The sequence below is a fragment of the Styela clava genome, chromosome 15 (assembly GCF_964204865.1).
Source record: "Styela clava chromosome 15, kaStyClav1.hap1.2, whole genome shotgun sequence".
NCBI lineage: Eukaryota > Metazoa > Chordata > Ascidiacea > Stolidobranchia > Styelidae > Styela > Styela clava.
This window is the reverse complement of record NC_135264.1, coordinates 14,195,473-14,215,047: the sequence shown is the minus strand read 5'-3', so window position 1 is coordinate 14,215,047 and position 19,575 is coordinate 14,195,473. Positions and strand designations below refer to the sequence as shown.

At 35.4% G+C, this 19,575-nt stretch overlaps 3 protein-coding genes across 3 annotated transcripts; 2 read left to right on the top strand and 1 right to left on the bottom strand.

The window, feature by feature from the left end:
* The first annotated feature begins 231 nt into the window (after positions 1 to 231).
* Positions 232 to 5,950, top strand: LOC120333997 (protein FAM81A-like). The gene is made up of 9 exons (XM_039401434.2): positions 232 to 391; positions 868 to 964; positions 1,423 to 1,560; positions 1,954 to 2,057; positions 2,729 to 2,858; positions 3,377 to 3,490; positions 4,027 to 4,155; positions 4,528 to 4,661; positions 5,105 to 5,950. Exons 1-9 carry the CDS (start codon positions 351 to 353, stop codon positions 5,292 to 5,294), a joined length of 1,077 nt encoding a protein of 358 aa, XP_039257368.2. The 5' UTR covers positions 232 to 350; the 3' UTR covers positions 5,295 to 5,950.
* A 1,483-nt stretch (positions 5,951 to 7,433) lies between these two features.
* LOC120333775 (U3 small nucleolar RNA-interacting protein 2-like) lies at positions 7,434 to 9,743 on the top strand. Its single transcript, XM_039401135.2, has 3 exons — positions 7,434 to 7,714; positions 7,977 to 8,193; positions 8,604 to 9,743. The coding sequence occupies exons 2-3, from the start codon at positions 7,981 to 7,983 to the stop codon at positions 9,720 to 9,722; spliced, it is 1,332 nt and encodes a 443-aa protein (XP_039257069.2). The 5' UTR covers positions 7,434 to 7,714; positions 7,977 to 7,980; the 3' UTR covers positions 9,723 to 9,743.
* On the bottom strand, positions 9,684 to 14,570 carry LOC120333776 (synaptosomal-associated protein 29-like). The gene is made up of 4 exons (XM_039401137.2): positions 14,217 to 14,570; positions 13,574 to 13,764; positions 11,910 to 12,070; positions 9,684 to 11,247 (listed from the first exon to the last, which is right to left on the bottom strand). The coding sequence occupies exons 1-4, from the start codon at positions 14,421 to 14,423 to the stop codon at positions 11,081 to 11,083; spliced, it is 726 nt and encodes a 241-aa protein (XP_039257071.2). The 5' UTR covers positions 14,424 to 14,570; the 3' UTR covers positions 9,684 to 11,080.
* Between the last annotated feature and the right edge of the window lie 5,005 nt (positions 14,571 to 19,575).

Here is a 19,575-nt window from a genome sequence, read left to right as displayed (position 1 = left end):
GAAGTGATGAAATAAAATAGAGAACATAGCTGTGAAATCCATATTACGGTACAGAAATACGATCTGGCAAAGTTAGCATTTTTTATTTTTTTTTTTATTTTTTTTTTTATTATTTTTAGTTTCCGAATTAGATCAAGATTATTAATCATTTTTTTAGAATTTTGAATATCATGGTTTTGATTACCACTGTGAATATTTACTAAAACTCAATGGAATCGCTAGAAGGAAATTACTGACATGCATGAACAGTTACGTTTCCAACAACGCTGAGATTTTTGTGTTTTGGTGACATTTCGTGGATTTTGCGTTATCAAAATCTCCCGGAAAAAACACGGAAAGATTGCGAAGTTATGTCCGATAACGGTTACGACGGTACAGTCGTTGTTAGAAGGTATGTGCTGAATTATTTTTTTTATATACGAAGTAATATAACCTTGTTATGAAGACAGAATCCAAATGTTTCCAACTTTTATTGCTGTTATTTATAGATGACAAGACGCGTGTTTGTTCCGTTTATGGTACCCTTGATTTATGACCATAAAGTTATATTTTATTTACTTTTCATGCTGTAGATCTATAGGAATATGATTGGCGATATTCAAATTTTTGTAAACCAGACATAACTTAAGTTTATGTCATATTTTAGTATTTGAAGTTAGGCACAATATCCAGATATGTTTTTTTCTGATTTCTATTGCGTGGCAAGGTTATATATACATGATTAGACATGGGTAGTAGAATTAGCTATTAGCGATTACATAAACCACTATTTTGCAGTATTAATTTGAAAACATTGACTTCCAAGATTGGCTTTCATGAAATTGAAGTTTTTATGTCTAAATGAAAATAACTTCTTGATATATTTAGATCTGATCGTCGGGGTAATCGTAGATTAAATCATTTGGAGGACAGATTGTTAGAACAGGAAAGAGCAACTAAATCATTGATTGAAAAAGCATTTGAAGTAAGTTTCAACAATCGTTTCTTTTACAATTACTATTTGTTCGATTTGAATATATTTTCAATCTTCTTTTTGCTGTGCACTCTGTTATTAATAACATTGTTTTACTGCTTCTATCAATATGATATTTAACTCAAATTTGTCTTAATTGCGGACTGGAGGTTTTGATCTAATTAAAGCTTCCCAGCTTATCTATAATGTAAAAAGTCAGATGATCAATGTAAAGGGCAAATAGTATCCTCCTTCACATGACAGAGCCTTGTTTGCAGTTTTTTAGGTTCAAAAAAAGTTAGGCTACTCAAGTTGCTACTCAAAGCAAAGTGACACAAACTTACTCCGAAATTAAGGAGACTGATCTCAAAATGAAATTACGGACGACCACTAAATGTGAATAGCTACTTTGACTATACTAATACTTAGGCTATACTTACAGTAAAATTTCTTTATTTTTTTATTCTCAGTTCAAAGAAGCTTTATCCAGTGATATTCGACCATCAAGTATGGATGATGCATTGCAGCAATTATGGCACGAGCATATCAGAAGCGTAACAAGCTCTGTTAAAAAGTTGAGTCGAGATGTTGAAGAACTTAAATTTGAGGTAACTTTTTAACTCGGAGTTTATCGGCATAAAGCCCTAGCTTTCTGTCTCCGTGGGCTCGTATGGAGCGCTTTGATGACATATAATTTAGAGTTATACTATGATGAAACCCTGCTATCTAAATTTTTTATCTAACGATAGTATATGACTTTTCTCTGAACAAGACTCTGCACAAGTCAAGTCACCACTGCTAGATAAGGAGATACCATAGTTTGGAAGCGCCGTAATCTTATCAGTTCGATACCGCCTACCTAATTCATCAAATCCAGGGTAAGGCGGTGGTTGTGGAATTCGAACCCAAGATTCCATTTAGTTATGTCATCACCGTTAAGTCGAATGCTTTACCCATCAGGACCCCATATCTGATTGTTTTTGAAATGATTGCATTGTCAGATTTCATCCAGAGATCGTGGAATAGTGGATGCTTCCTATCAAGCTAAAAATGTTGAACAATTTGCTCATGCGGGGGTTGCCGATCTGAGAGGTCGTGTGGCAAGGTAAGACTACTATTGTTTATTCTATCAATTCCACTCCGTTTTTGTCTTATCAAAAATTTAGTTGCTTTTAAAGCTAAAGCATTGATGATAAGTGTGTAGAAGCGTCGCTGTTGGCTAAATATCTGGAATGATATTGTACAGTATTCCCGTATTCTTTATGAACAGACGAACTTTTTCTAGTTTTCAAATTTGATATTGGTGAAAATAAGGAAAAAATATGGCGAGGGTTGAAAATTGATTATGGAAAATTACCACTTTTTTTTGAGGGCAGGAAATAAGATGGGGACATAGACGAAGTAGATTGATTAATTTTTATGTGCTGTATTACATTGATAGCAACTATAAATTACCCATTGATTTCTATGATTAGACAAAAAATATTTTTAATTTGATTGCACACTCCATGGCTACTCAGTTGTTATTGTTTATAAAGTTAGTAATAGATAATCTCTGGCTAAATTTGGAGATGATTTGGTAAATGTGTTGCTGTTGACCAGCTGCCACTTACATATTAAATGTATTCTCGTATAAATTGGTATTTCAATTAATTCTTGCATAAGTTTTTTTGGATATTTTCTCAATTTAGCATTTGGTCCATCTATATGAGTTTTGCTTTTATAGTTACTCCAAGATTTCAGTACATTTTGCTAAACATTTTTTTAAAAATTTAGATGTGATGCTCTGATTGCCAGACTTGCTCAAGATGTAAGGTCGGCAACATCAGCCAATGAACTAGATAAAAAACATGTTGATCAAAGCACAGACACAAATAAACATAAGATAGATCATCTTGAAAGAGAGGTTTGTAGCTTGTATATCTATAAAAGTATGCAAGAGTTGAACGCTTTGTAGGTTTTTGATTTGTTTTACTATATTGACATTTTAGCAAAATTTCCTTGGTTGTGTCTTGTTTGTGTTTAATTTGAACCTCCATGTCATACTCACTTTCAACTTTTATATTTTTGTATGCAACGAGTTGTTATACCTTCCTGGGCTAATATTGATTTTAAATTAAGAAATTTATATTAGGTATTTGTTATTAATATTTATTGTTAGACAATCATGGTCCAGACATAAATGTGATAAGCATGTCCTACCTGAATGTGTGAATGCCAGATGGATGTTTCATGTCTTCAGTTCTGTACACCTTATGTCTTTCGCTTTATCCTATATTGTTCATTATCTAGTACTGAGAAAAACAGGCTTTCCAATACGTTTGCCAAAATCCTTTCATTTAAATTTGGTAGTCTCCTGCCATTTGTCTCTTCAATTTTAGTGTTCAGTGGCTAATACTGCCTTTTTCCTCAATTGTGCTTCAGATTTCTGAATTGACCAGAAGACTTGATATTGTGATGACTCAGCAGGAAGGGAAAATAGAAGTTATAAAAGGAACAAGCTCTTCCCAACTTCAAGCTATGGATTCGAGAATGAGGGTGAGCTTGCACTCATGTGATGATTTCACAAATACAGTGAAATTTGAAATTTTTTTAAATTATTACCTACGATGTAATCGATGAAACTTGTTTTTGAAACATGTTCGAAATGATTAAATGTTCAGCGAGCGTTATTATGACAGATCTGAAGCCTCTTAAATGCAAAAGTTGAGCCATGATATGCTATAACTTTAATGACAGTTTCTACTTTCTATAAACCTTGTTTGTACAGTTTTAACGAAGCACTGTAAAATCATAACATTAGCCGAATGAAAATACAATAAAGATCGTAATGTTTGACAACTTTCACTTTGATGAAAGAATATGTTAGCAAACAAGATATATTTTATTCAAACTCATAACAAGGCCCTGAATTAAGCAGCCAATGATATACAAGGACAAAGGTGCAACTATTTTTGGAAGGACCTAAATCTTTCAGGTTCAGCATTTACTACTCCATCCAATACAACGTTGGTGTGGCCATATTGCCAAGTGGGTAATGGGATAACAATTGAATTTACGGTTTTTCTCTGCAGCAAGTCTTGGAAGACATCAGACTTTCCATAGATAGTAATCGGAAATGGTCTGAGAGTGAACGAACCAGGATTGAACATCAAATTTCACAAATTATGGAACTGAATGCATCTCTGGCTCAAAGCAAACAGGTGAATAATATATGTCATTGTTTTTAAAGAGCCAAAATATACAAGAGAGCTTTGATAGCTGTTCCGCAACTATGCCACTAATATATAGGGAGTTATATGTAATGAAATCCTGTCTGGCATGAAAGGAAGCTCCTGAATGTAAATTTTCTCATGTGTTTCACTCTGATTAAGAGGCAAGACAAGCAGCCAATCTCTTTGATTCGGCTTCATTAATCCCAAGCCAAGGTTAGAACATCAAGATTATTAACCTTCAAGTTACTGCAACATCATCACAGTCAGCTCCACCGGACTAACTATTAGACTGAACACAAAGCATAAATTTCCACATCCTAAAATTGATAATTCAAAATATCTTATTTATTATCATGGCAGGATGCAATGGAAACAAGATTGCTGGAAAAGATGGATTCCTTGCAAAGATCAGTTGAGGAATGCAAACTAGACATAAGTAAAGTCAGAGAAGAAATGACTTCAACATTGGATAGCAGATCAAGAATTGGATCCATGTAAGTTGTCTGGTAGTTATTTTTATTTTAGAAGAGCTAGCGTATGTATCCTGTTTGTCAATGAAGACCAGGAAATCCTTTTTTTCCCTATGAACAGAATTGTTACATTTTGGGTTTTGTTGCACATGATACCACTTTAATTAAAAATTTGACATTTATTTAACACATAGCTACCCAAAAGCAATCTACTATTTTTAATTATGTGCCGGGGGGTCAAAGGTCGGGGAAACGTCCATTAAACCTTGTTGTTTCTGCTCATTTCTAAGATCAATTTTATGAAATGTTAAGTTGAATGGGTTTGTCCATCAAGAGTTGATATTCAAATACATACTTCGAGCTGTATAAAGAATTATAATACATAGAAACTATTCATTTCAGAAAAAAGAACTTATTTATCTATTTCATAGTAATCAACTATTTTCAGAATATGATCCTTATTTTAGGGTAAAAGACCTCGGTGACAGATTAGATCAAGATATCTCAAAACTAAAATCCGAATATCGAGAATCATTTGCATCAGTGAAAGAAAGTATCGATACAACAAACCGATTAATCAATGGGAAAATAAAGCTGGTGAAAGATGAAATGACCAGAGATATAAATAATATCAGAAAAATGGTTGTTCTGATTTAATATGATTAATAACTTCCTTGTGTATAAATGAGTACTCCCGTGCTGTGTGTACCAGGTTAGGATTAGGGCATAATTTTATTCAGATTTTCCTCATTTTAGTTCTATTACGAGTTCGTGGACTGTCGGTGTTAGCCAAGTGAATATACATCCTGCCTATAGGTTTCAGTCACTTTATACAATGTAAAGTAGGCGAACAAAATTAGTTACCTCCATATTGGTACACACACTTCTGGAGCGCCCTTTTCGATATAGTAAAACCTTATATTGTCTCATGAAAACAACAGTGTCCAACCCAGCACAATATGATGACTGTACACGAACTTAGCACATTACATAGGTGAGTCACCGGCACCGCAACCTATGACAATCCCATTCAATTACTACGATTTTAGTTTTTTTCGCCTTTTACTTTAAATAAGGATCTTTACAACTGGCCACCTTTTTGTAAGGGCTGCTAGGACTTTGATTTTTTGGTCCAGCATTGTGATATGGTACTTGTATTAGATTCTTTTAACCTAAGATTAAGATTATATGATGAAGCAAATATCTGCACCAAATAAAGTCAAACTTTTTTTTCAAACTTTCACACTGTATATATATATATTTTTATATTGATTATGATAATGCAGTTTCTGCACTGATTTCATTTAATAAAATAATCTTGTTTTACACGCTTTACTTATTATACAACTTTGTATCAATCTAATTTAAGTGTTTGGGTTTATTCCCTTAGTTGCTTCTGCCTATACCATTATGTCCATACCTACTCAGGTAATTTTCAAATCTTCGAGCACCAAATGGAGAACTGTAGATGTGATCAGGCTTACTATACTGACCGAAAAATATTCGACTTGTAAAAATACTGTAGATCTTCAAATCTCAGAAGTCCCTGTATATTCTGATACCTAAATCATCAGGGGTAGCAAAGCGACTTGATTATGTGACTGTGGTGTGATTGAACATGATGCTAGACCTCCTATCTGTTAACATTAATTCAATCTCTGTCAGACTTTATCGAAAGACTTTATCCAACCCTTTTAAACATCAACTATGCTTAGACAAATCCGGGGGGCCAACATGACTAGTGATTATTCACTATTCAAAGATGACGCTAGTCCCGATTCGGACAGTTGAATAGTAGAGAATATCAGGGAGTGTTTAGGACTAAAAATTGAACTTAATCACACTTTTTTACAAGTGCAAGTGCTGCAAATGCAAATCGGAGGCCAAAATACCAGAAGTTGGCTCAAGACTGTGGAGTAGGTAAATGTTTCTAACATCTGGCACGTTCTGTTGAGCGGGGAGTAAAAGTCAATCAGACTCAAGGTCAGCAAATGAGCAGAGTCAAAAAAACTTCAACAATAAATATACTCGAAAATAAAGATGATTTTGACTGCGAAAACCGGGCTTTTTTAATAATTTTTATAAATATATTAGGAAAAATATTGGAAAGAGGTATAGCTGTTTTATTTCATGTATTTTGTCAGTGCAAACCAAAACTTGAGGTCATCTTTATCATCCGGGCTTACAAAAATGTCAATTAGCACGATAATACTGTAATACCCGAATACTGCCGACGTGGACCATTACTAAACTTTATACAATTATATATATTTACACAAACAAGCAAAACCACACCACTGGAAATACTGAAATATGGCTCTGTTAATTCTGTAATTCCATTATTCTAACTATTATATTATGGTAATTCATCAAAAATGTAACTTCTTTGTCTGATCCTTCATAATCATGTATCTACCAAACTGACCTAATTAAAATGCTTTACACATTTACAAAACAACTCACTGTTTGGAGAATTTTATTCCGAATCGGCACTTGTTTTCGTAAAATTTAGAGCATCAGAAATTCAAAAAATCTACGCCTTTGCTTGAGCTTTCTTCTGCTTGGGTTTTGGAAGTGTTCCTTCACGAAAACCGTTATGAAAACGTCGGTTTACGTCTTTAAGATGACGGCATCGTCCAGTTCCAGGTGCGTGACGTCTCTTCGCCTTTTTCGACCAGTTGAACTGTCCAATCTTCGCAGATCGCTTTTTTTGGATATGATAGTTAGATCGGCCAGTTTTTCGACACAATGTATGCGTCTTATTATGGCGTTTTCCAAAACTGGAGGTACCTTTAGTCATCTTTTACGGCTAAGGTAAAAATTTTACCAAGAAAGCAACGCCGACGTTTTCAGAAAGGAAGATGCGGTCCACTGATCACAAACCACGTGAGAGGGAAATGTGGTTCCGTGCAAAATGCTTCGATAAAACGCAGAATATTTCTTTCACCATATCGTTACGAAATCCGGGTCCGCTTTTTATACGTATTTGAGGCACGTTTTCAGAATGAAGGAATTCACGTTTTGTTGAAAAATAGCTCGACACAAATCGGAAACGGATTTCTTTCATTTTTCGGAAGGTTAGTGATTTTGCATTAAAATTGGTTGTATATATTCTCCATTCTTGTCTAAATCATATGTGTTTTACTGGTTTTGGATATAAATAAATGAAGATCTTTTACCTGTTTATGTCTGTACCGTATGTGAAAGACTACTAAAAAAATCAAATTTATTTGGGCATGAAAAAGTATAAAAATGATGACTAATATGAAAATCATGCTTTATAAGACCGTTATTTATCATTCTATTTATAAATACAGAATTTGTTTCCATTGCTTTCAGTAAAATGTCTGTCAAAAACGCTTCTAAGAGAAAGTCTTTCAATGTAAAATTTTCAAACAAAAAGCCCAAACGATTCAGTCGTCTGGAAGATGATGAAATTTCCAGTGATTCTGAGGAGGAGAAAGAAGAAAATGAAAACTTGAATGAAGATTCTGAATCCGATCTTGAGGAAACTGCTCAAGAGAAAAAAATTCGATTAACAAAGCAATATTTAGAAGTAAAAACAAAATATTCCATTTTTTTGTAGGTTCGAATTTAAAGCAACTCTCAGTAGGAGCAGGATTTTCATATTTATCTTGAGGGGGGAGGCAATAAAACGTCTCAATCATAGCAACGGCCCCTCGCCTAGTTACTAGTCCCTGTTGGGTATGGAAATAGTTAGCCATTTCTCATTTGTTTTAGATACGTGGATACTTGAAATTAACATCCCGTTTTTTGACACCAGTAAGGTACCAAGTTACTGATTCCTTGCTAAGCATAATCCCATCCCATTATGAAAACATAAATAAAGGGATACAATATAATGTTACGTTCACAGGGGTGGACCACATGGCCTGCATGCCTTATGTTGCACGTTCCTGATATAATGTTTCTGATAATCGACATTAAATCGTCTTTATTTCTTAGGAACTGAAAGAGCTTCAATCACAAGAAGATAATGAAGCAGCAGATGCTGTCGGAGACAAATTACAAGAAGATATTCTGGAAAAAGCTGGAAGACTACAAAAACAGGTTGCAGACAAATGTATCGTGCCAAAGGTTTCCGATATGGAAGTTTTACGAGGGCATAAGTTATCTGTGACATGCATCGCAGTATCGAGTGACGGAAAGTTTTTATTCTCTACCTCGAAAGATTGTTCCATTATTAAATGGGATGCCGTTGAGTTTAAAAAGATAAAAAAAGTCTCAGGGGGCCATCGAAGTGACCCTAAAATTACTCACACTGCCCATATTTTATGCCTTGCAATTTCAACTGATGGTGAATTTTTGGTTTCTGGTAGCATGGATAAAATGATACATGTGTGGAAGGCGGAAACAATGGAACACCTGCATCATTTTCAAGGCCATCGAGGTGCCGTAAGCGGTGTTGCTTTTCGATTGAATTCACACCAACTTTTTTCAAGTTCGTTTGATCGCTGTGTTAAGGTCTGGGACCTTGATGCGATGGGTTATGTAGAGACGTTATTCGGACATCAGGACCTGGTCCAAGCATGTGACAGCCTGTCCAGGGAGAGATGTGCCACAGCTGGTGGACGGGATGGATCAATACGAATTTGGAAAATAGCTGAAGAATCGCAACTTGTCTATCACGGTCACAATGGATCCATAGACTGCCTAAAACTTATCAACGAAGAATATTTCATCTCTGGAGCGGATGATGGGTCAATTTGTCTATGGAGTGTAATGAAAAAGAAGCCGACTACTTGTGTAAAAAATGCACATCCGGATTCGAGTAGTAAAAGCCCTTGGATAACTGCCGTCACAGCTTTAATAAACTCTGATTTAGTGGCAACTGGCTCGTCTAACGGAGCAGTAAAAATCTGGAAATGCGGACCCAAATTTTTAACCATTGAACACCTTTTTGATATACCAGTTGTTGGATTTGTGAACAGTTTACAATTTTCACCGACTGGGAATAAGCTTTTTATAGGTGTGGGACAAGAACACAGACTGGGAAGATGGTGGTGTCTAAAAGAAGCAAGAAACTCTATCATAATTGTATCTTTATTTGAGGAAAAGGCATGAAATACATTAGCATTGCACACATTGTGGAGTTATTTGTGTACAAGGTTTAGACTTCAAAAATCCCCAGCCAGATGCACGTTCGTATTCCATTGCATAAATTTACATGTTCATTATAAACTATTTCAATAAATAGTTTACTAAACCTTATAATATAAGCCAGTCCATATATTATACGCAATATCTTCAGTCTAGTATAGAAAGCAGGGAACAGCTATTGAGGTGTTGGATCCCCCGCTTTTGAAATGCAAAAATAGCTATTTTTCGTAGCCACAACTAGACCCTTGAAGAGCCACAATTTCCGGCCAGACCCAGTGAACAGAAATTTCTAAACGCCTCTGGCAGTCCTCGAGTCCAAAACTAGTTATTATTAAGAAGGCATCTCAGAAGAATAGCAAACAAATCTTATATTAACATCTGAATATAATTCTTGATTGACCCATAGAAGTCTATAACATACTTATAACTATAATAATCCCGCCGATCACATAAGACTTAAAGACTATATACTCAGTCATCACATATTTTAGCAAAGTAAAGGATACAAATCTGTTACTATTGGAACCTTGCACAGATCACAGCACTATTGGGGGCAGGTTTATTGGCAAGGATTTCTAATAAATATTGGCTTAAACTAGGCTTTATTAGAACCTTAAATGGAAGATCATCAATTTCACACCTACACTGTAGGTATTCTATACAGTGAACATCCTTTCCAAGGTTTATAATAGAAAGAAAATGGTTATAATAAGCTTTAATAATATGCCACACTTCATATCTTTTACATCAGTGTGAAAAACTATATACAAAAAATAATACAAGGAACCATAAGGTTGTTTTTAAATATTAGGAGCGTCAATGGGCCTTATGCTTCAATAATAAAAATTAGTCTCGAATTTCTAATTACTATGTTCTACTATTTATAGAAAGGTGAAGTATAGTGAGTGATGCGCAGAATGATAAAGTCAGATCTTGATTGGGTATTTTAAGGTTTATCATCAGACAAAAATAAACTTTTGGGAAAGAGAATATGAATAAACATCCTGCATTACGACTGAAATTCACGAGCTATTTTTGAAATATTCTTCTTATTCAAAAACGTTTCCGGATGTATTTGATTTTGGCCATCCCTACTAGAAAAATCTCGCTAAAAACAAACTCAAGGAATACACAAATAAACTGAGACATGCATCCAGTGGATCAGAAAACCGCTATTCAATTCAAGAAGCAATATGTTGAATTTCATCATTATTTTTACAAATTATTCATTAATGCTCAGCCGCTTCTACTTTTTTTAGGAATCACATCTATGAAAAATACTACAATAATATATGGACAAAAATAGCAACATATTTTAAAGCCTATGAATGATTCAATTTCATTAACTGCTTGCTAGTAATGTGTGTCTTATTATCGACTCTTTCGACCTTATCACCAAGCCTTGTCAAAATCCTATCCTGTGATTCAATTTCTTCTCCTAAACCAATTCCAAGATCTTTGAGCCTTCGTAATCCCGAAGAAATTTGATCTGAAATAGAGATAACAAGGATATTTGGTGTTTACCAGTGTTAATAAGACTTGAGTCAGGTTGCATTCGTGTCACCATTTATCGTTAAAACTCATGAGTGACTTGAGTCATAAAATGAGACGACCACCCAGACTCATTAATTAATCAGATAATCCCTGATCTGACTTAACACGCCACTCAGGTTTAGGGAGCTGTAGTGTTGTTTAACAAAAATTTCTGATAGTAGCTTTGATAATAGGAATATTACTTTTTCACAGACTTTTTCCCAATAGTACTCAGTAAGTACTCAGACAAAGGTTAGCCTCAACCTCTAATACTAAGTTTTTTTGCTGTGTAATCATAAATTTCACGATGTATGGTATTTATATTCGCTACATCGTAATATTCAGTAATAATATGTCCCATTCTCCATACCCAAACTATATACCTGACATCAGTCATATGGAAGTCCTATCACTTCCTATTACTTTGATTATCATCGGGGCAGGGAAAGACGATAAGACTGCATAATCATATGGCGGACTTCGTCTGGGTATCAATCCAGGTATGGAGTTAGTTAAGCATTTATTTATTTCAGATGCATGGACTTGAGCAAACAAAATCATACTATATTTGAATCTTATTAACAGACATAAATAGGCAGCAATAAATTCGAGACAAACCCAAGTTATCATCGACTTGTGCCATTCTCTCATTCTTAGCTTGTTGTTGGCTATATCCTGCTCCATATCTTTCCCTGGAATCATCTTGTCTTAACAATACTGGATGATCTTCTTCAGGTTGATATCCAGATACTTTGGAATTCACGACGGCCTTTCCTAACCTGGAAAAGAAGATTTAAATTTGAAAACCTAGTTAGGGAGATTTTGCTATGATAGCTGCTTTTCGTCCACAGATTTCTCCAACTACAGTAACAACATTTGTGTTCATTAGAAATATGATTTTCTTAGAGAGAAGAGCTGGAGTCTAAATTATCTTTCTGGTGCCAGAGACAAATTTTTTGTCAAGCAGTCTTTTTCAAATGGCTCAAAGTTTGGAATGGAATGTGAATATTTCCGATATCCTTTTACATTCAACATTATTTAGAAATAATTTAGGAATTATACATGGAAGTCTAATGGTTCATATATGGCTATGTTTGGCAAGAGAATAGGGTTTGACAGCAAAACAATTTTGTTTCACATGTCCTCATTTCACATCAATGACTCTCAGTCAGCTAAAATAGCCATGTGAAACAGCTTATTGTAAAGGTCACTTCGTACAATAACTTTACTCTGTTCCAAAAGGGGGAAATGAATCATATGATGATTCAAAGGTCAACTATTGATATAACTTGTCTAAACTTTCTACACGGTGAAACATAGCATTCATGATCACAACACCAACTCATTATAGAAAATAACACCAACAATATGGTGACCAAACATTTGAACCCACGTACATTTGAACCCATGTGTATATCCACGGGTTAGGGTTAGTGTGGGTTCAACTATCCGAAAAACAAAAAAATTCCATAGGTGCAATAGCATACAGGTGCAATTGTCATGGGTTCAAATGTACGTGGGTTCAAATGTAATGGAACCCAACAATATATATAGGCCATATACGTAGGCCAAGCAAGAATAAGTTATGCTACAAGCACACACTACATCAAATTATAATTAACATTATATAACTATTGAAACTGAAACTATCAATATGATGATTGAATTATAATCATAATAAATAATTTCAGTAAATTAAACTAAGATTTCACTTCCTAATGAAGACTAATCCTAATCATAAATCCCTGTTAATAATAAATATGCTCAAAACCAATTACATTCTAGACTAACAGGAGTCCAATTAAATTATCTATTGGATTTACCTCGATAAAAACCAATTTAAAGCCATTTAAAAAAAATTCAGATATTTATAATTTGATACTTATGCATCAGAATTGCAAAGTAGGACAAATTATACGATGTATAAATAAATCAATTTTGAACATTCAAAAATGGTCATTAACACCCTTGAAATAGCATTGACTATGCCAATAAAAATATATGTCTCACTCAATCGCTAAAAAGAAAAGTTGATCACGAATGATATTTCCAGCATTATATACCATCACTCCTGCACTGCACAAAAACACTATGAAAACTGAACTGCTGTTCCTAGAATTTTATTAAAGAAAGAAATTTGAATATCAATGCCAATCTTTTAATAACATGTTATCGAGAGCTTTATATTTTAGTATCCTGTATCACACGAAAAAAACTTCTATGAAATCAATCTGTTTTACTTAGTCATATACCAAGGTGGGCCATATTTGACTAAAACTAACCGTGAGTCTGGTTGTGAATCATCATATGTTGTGACTGGAGTTGGTGCAGGTTCCTTCCTGAATTTATTGACAAAAGCTCCCCATAAACTTTTTATACTGGCGATATGTCGATCGCTTTCTTTTAAATCTTGTTCCATTCGGTCAACCCGTTGTTCAGTGCGTTTTAAAGCTTCGCCTTGCCTTATGAGCTCCTGTAATATAAAGTTAATGATAATAAGACATCTGGACACGGAAAAATTGAATAATACTCCACTGTCAGGACTGAATGTTTAAGGATGTCCCTACTACTGGAAGTTGAAACTCTCCACTTGTGTACCTTATAGGCCACGCTTACAATGATCTAAGGCTATTCCAAAGGTCTATCAATACATCAAAGCACCTGAGCAATAAATATGGAGGACTATTCATTACAAACTAACATGATGATAAACAGTGCTTGGGAGACTTAGGACATTGACTAAACTTGAGTCCTCATTCATTGAATACTCGAAAGTGACCCAGAGTCGTACTCTAAATAATCGCCAGGCGAGTCTTAACTCAGTGATCGACTCGACATGAGACCATGACTCGGCTTGACTTTAGAGAATTAGGGAAACATGTAATAGGAAATTAGGTTGTACATTTATTTTATATGTATATTTACCTCCCCAGTAGCTGCTCCCACTTGCTCAGATTCATAAATCATTCCTAATGATCTTTGGGTGCTTGCAACCATATCAACTTCTTTACGTTTGACAACTTGTTCAAGATAGTTTTTATCTGGATCAAAATCTTCTTCGTCATCATCTGCCCATCGATTTGGCGGACGTGACGACGACTCCACGTCATCCAACCATGGATTTCCAGACATTTTGCAAAATTTTCATAAAATAAAATTAGTAGTCCGAGTATAGCAGTTTTCCAGAGATATAGTCTTGTTTTGTGATACAGTTAGCTTACAAATACGTTCGTCAAAATATATAATATTACCCTACCTTACTAAAGTCAGAAATTTATCTGTAAATGAAGACAAAGAATATAAGTCCCGTAATTCTGTAATTTAGCAATTTTATCAAAAATCTGAAAATGGGCTGAAGTGATTTTTTATAGGACCAATGTTTCTTTTGAAAGAAATCTTTGAAATACCGAAATAAGCCAGGTCAGTCGTATAGAGTTGTATAATATCCGAATACAGGTATAGGTATGTATGTGAATTAATTTCATATTTCTGTATTTTTGGGTGAGTGAACATATCATTCCTCTCACCTCTTTATGTTTTTATCAATCATTTTATTGTCTGTTATGACTGTATGATGATTACAGAGTCGAAATAAAGTTATACTTATTATTATAACAATAAGTTTACTTTTATCCCACTAGAAAAATGTACACATACACCAAAATATAACCATGAACACACAAAAGATAGGGAAAACTGGCAAGAATCTGAGTAAAAAATATTTAAATCACACATTCAGTCTCAGCCATTGCAAAAACAGAAATACCTAAAACACACTGGTTCTAGCCAAAGCAGCAAAGTGACTACAGCCGTAGTCACTGTGGTTCCAGCACAACTCTGCAACTTGCATCAAACCTGTCCGATCCGGGTCTCATGTACTTTCTTACCTGAATAACTTCTAGTGGGCGTGGCGTAACAATTTTTGGATATATGATTCCTGACCCCCACCTGATGACGTCATCCAAAAATTACGTCACTGCGACGTCACAATAACGAAATACAGCTTGCCAAAGTATAGCGACGGTCACCCGTAATGGCGCCTACGAGTATGTCAACAAACTCAATACGTCAGCGACCTCTCTCTTATCGGGGTCGTTGTACAGAGCTCAAAATAAACAAGAATCACAAGCGACTAAATTGTCGCCAAGGAACGTTCACGATATCCCATTCTGACCAATTTCTGTCCAGCAATAGCTCATGTATCGTGCTACAATCTAAAATAGAGCGTTATACGATACAACTCTAACCAAGGCTTTAGACAAGCAGAAAATACATGTTATTTTACGCAATGGTTGAAGTTGGGTACCACACACATAAAGACTTGTTATTTAATATCCAGAGACTGATCATGTATTGGGCCACATTTTATTAATAGGACGTGGAACGCTTTCACTCTATGCAAGGCTTTAGACAAGCAGAAACCGACATATTAATTTGCTTTAGCGCAATGGATGTAGTTTCTTACCTCGATAACTTATACTTATCTTAGCGTAACAATTTTTGCATATATCATTCCTGACCCTCACCTGACTTCGTCATCCCAAAATTACGTCAATGCGATGTCACAATAACGAAATCGAGCTTGCCCAATAATAGCGACCATAATGCAATCGTGATAATTACGCCTGTGTGTCCGGTATGGGTGTAGTTTCGTACCTCAATAACTTCTAGTTAACTTAGCGTAACAATTTTTGCACGTAATATTCCTGACCCTCACCTGATTTGATCATCAAAAAATTACGTCAATACGACGTCACAATAACGAAATAGAGCTTGCCTAATAATAGCGACGATTACTGGTAATGCCACCTATGGATGTAGTTTCTTACTTCAATAACTTTTAATTATCTTAGCGTAACAATTTTTGCATATAAAATTTCTGACCCTCACCTGACTTCATCATCCAAAAATTACGTCAATGCGACTTCACAATAACGAAATAGAGCTTGCCTAATAATAGCGACCATAATGCAATTGTGTTAAATACGCCTGTCTGTCCGCTATGGGTGTAGTTTCTTACCTCAATAACTTCTAGTTAACTTAGCGTAACAATTTTTGCATATATCATTCCTGACCCTCACCTGACTTCGTCATCCAAAAATTACGTCACTGGAACGTCACAATCACGAAATAACGCTTGCCCAATAATAGCGACGATTACTAGTAATGACACCTATGGATGTAGTTTCTTACCTCAATAACTTCTAGTTAACTTAGCGTAACTATTTTTGCATATAATATTCCTGACCCTGCCCTGACTTCGTCATCCAAAAATTACGTCAATGCGAACTCACAATAACGAAATAGAGCTTGCCTAATAATAGCGACCATAATGCAATCGTGATAAATACGCCTGTGTGTCCGCTATGGGTGTAGTTTCGTACCTCAATAACTTCTATTAGGCTTAGCGTAACAATTTTGGTATATAAGATTCCTGACCCTCACCCGACTTCGTCATCCAATAATTACGTCACTGCAACGCCACAATAACGAAATAGAGCTTGCCCAATAATAGCGACGTTATTCGTAATGGCACCTATGGATGTAGTTTCCTACCTACATAACTTCTAGTTAACTTAGCGTAACAATTTTTGCATATATCATTCCTGACCCTCACCTGACTTCGTCATCCAAAAATTACGTCACTGGAACGTCACAATCACGAAATAACGCTTGCCCAATAAAAGCGACGATTACTAGTAATGACACCTATGGATGTAGTTTCTTACCTCAATAACTTCTAGTTAACTTAGCGTAACAATTTTTGCATATATCATTCCTGACCCTCACCTGACTTCGTCATCCAAAAATTACGTCAATGCGAATTCACAATAACAAAATAGAGCTTGCCTGATAATAGCGACCATAATGCAATCGTGATAAATACGCCTGTGTGTCCGCTATGGGTGTAGTTTCTTACCTCAATAACTTCTAGTTAACTTAGCGTAACAATTTTTGCATATATCATTCCTGACCCTCACCTGACTTCGTCATCCAAAAATTACGTCACTGGAACGTCACAATCACGAAATAACGCTTGCCCAATAATAGCGACGATTACTAGTAATGACACCTATGGATGTAGTTTCTTACCTCAATAACTTCTAGTTAACTTAGCGTAACAATTTTTGCATATAATATTCCTGACCCTGCCCTGACTTCGTCATCCAAAAATTACGTCAATGCGAACTCACAATAACGAAATAGAGCTTGCCTAATAATAGCGACCATAATGCAATCGTGATAAATACGCCTGTGTGTCCGCTATGGGTGTAGTTTCGTACCTCAATAACTTCTATTAGGCTTAGCGTAACAATTTTGGTATATAAGATTCCTGACCCTCACCCGACTTCGTCATCCAATAATTACGTCACTGCAACGCCACAATAACGAAATAGAGCTTGCCCAATAATAGCGACGTTATTCGTAATGGCACCTATGGATGTAGTTTCCTACCTACATAACTTCTAGTTAACTTAGCGTAACAATTTTTGCATATATCATTCCTGACCCTCACCTGACTTCGTCATCCAAAAATTACGTCACTGGAACGTCACAATCACGAAATAACGCTTGCCCAATAAAAGCGACGATTACTAGTAATGACACCTATGGATGTAGTTTCTTACCTCAATAACTTCTAGTTAACTTAGCGTAACAATTTTTGCATATATCATTCCTGACCCTCACCTGACTTCGTCATCCAAAAATTACGTCAATGCGAATTCACAATAACAAAATAGAGCTTGCCTGATAATAGCGACCATAATGCAATCGTGATAAATACGCCTGTGTGTCCGCTATGGGTGTAGTTTCTTACCTCAATAACTTCTAGTTAACTTAGCGTAACAATTTTTGCATATATCATTCCTGACCCTCACCTGACTTCGTCATCCAAAAATTACGTCACTGGAACGTCACAATCACGAAATAACGCTTGCCCAATAATAGCGACGATTACTAGTAATGACACCTATGGATGTAGTTTCTTACCTCAATAACTTCTAGTTAACTTAGCGTAACAATTTTTGCATATAATATTCCTGACCCTGCCCTGACTTCGTCATCCAAAAATTACGTCAATGCGAACTCACAATAACGAAATAGAGCTTGCCTAATAATAGCGACCATAATGCAATCGTGATAAATACGCCTGTGTGTCCGGTATGGGTGTAGTTTCGTACCTCAATAACTTCTAGTTAACTTAGCGTAACAATTTTTGCACGTAATATTCCTGACCCTCACCTGATTTAATCATCAAAAAATTACGTCAATACGACGTCACAATAACGAAATAGAGCTTGCCTAATAATAGCGACGATTACTGGTAATGCCACCTATGGATGTAGTTTCTTACTTCAATAACTTTTAATTATCTTAGCGTAACAATTTTTGCATATAAAATTTCTGACCCTCACCTGACTTCATCATCCAAAAATTACGTCAATGCGACTTCACAATAACGAAATAGAGCTTGCCTAATAATAGCGACCATAATGCAATTGTGTTAAATACGCCTGTCTGTCCGCTATGGGTGTAGTTTCTTACCTCAATAACTTCTAGTTAACTTAGCGTAACAATTTTTGCATATATCATTCCTGACCCTCACCTGACTTCGTCATCCAAAAATTACGTCACTGGAACGTCACAATCACGAAATAACGCTTGCCCAATAATAGCGACGATTACTAGTAATGACACCTATGGATGTAGTTTCTTACCTCAATAACTTCTAGTTAACTTAGCGTAACAATTTTTGCATATAATATTCCTGACCCTGCCCTGACTTCGTCATCAAAAAATAACGTCAATGCGAATTCACAATAACGAAATAGAGCTTGCCTAATAATAGCGACCATAATGCAATCGTGATAAATACGCCTGTGTGTCCGCTATGGGTGTAGTTTCTTACCTCAATAACTTCTATTAGGCTTAGCGTAACAATTTTTGTATATAATATTCCTGACCCTCACCTGACTTCGTCATCCAAAAATTACGCCACTGCGACGTCACAATAACGAAATAGAGCTGATCACCCTCAATGGCGTCGGCGATTATGTTAACAAACTCAATGAGGCCCGCCACCTCACGATCACACACATCTAAAGATTTGGTATTTTATATCCAGCAACAGGTTATGCATTGTGCTGTTAGTTATTATTAGGGCGTTTTACGATAGTACTCTATGTAAGGCTTTAGACAAGCAGAAAGAACATATTAATTCACGCAATGGTTGAAGTTGGATACCACACACATAAAGATTTGTTATTTTATGCCCAGCGAT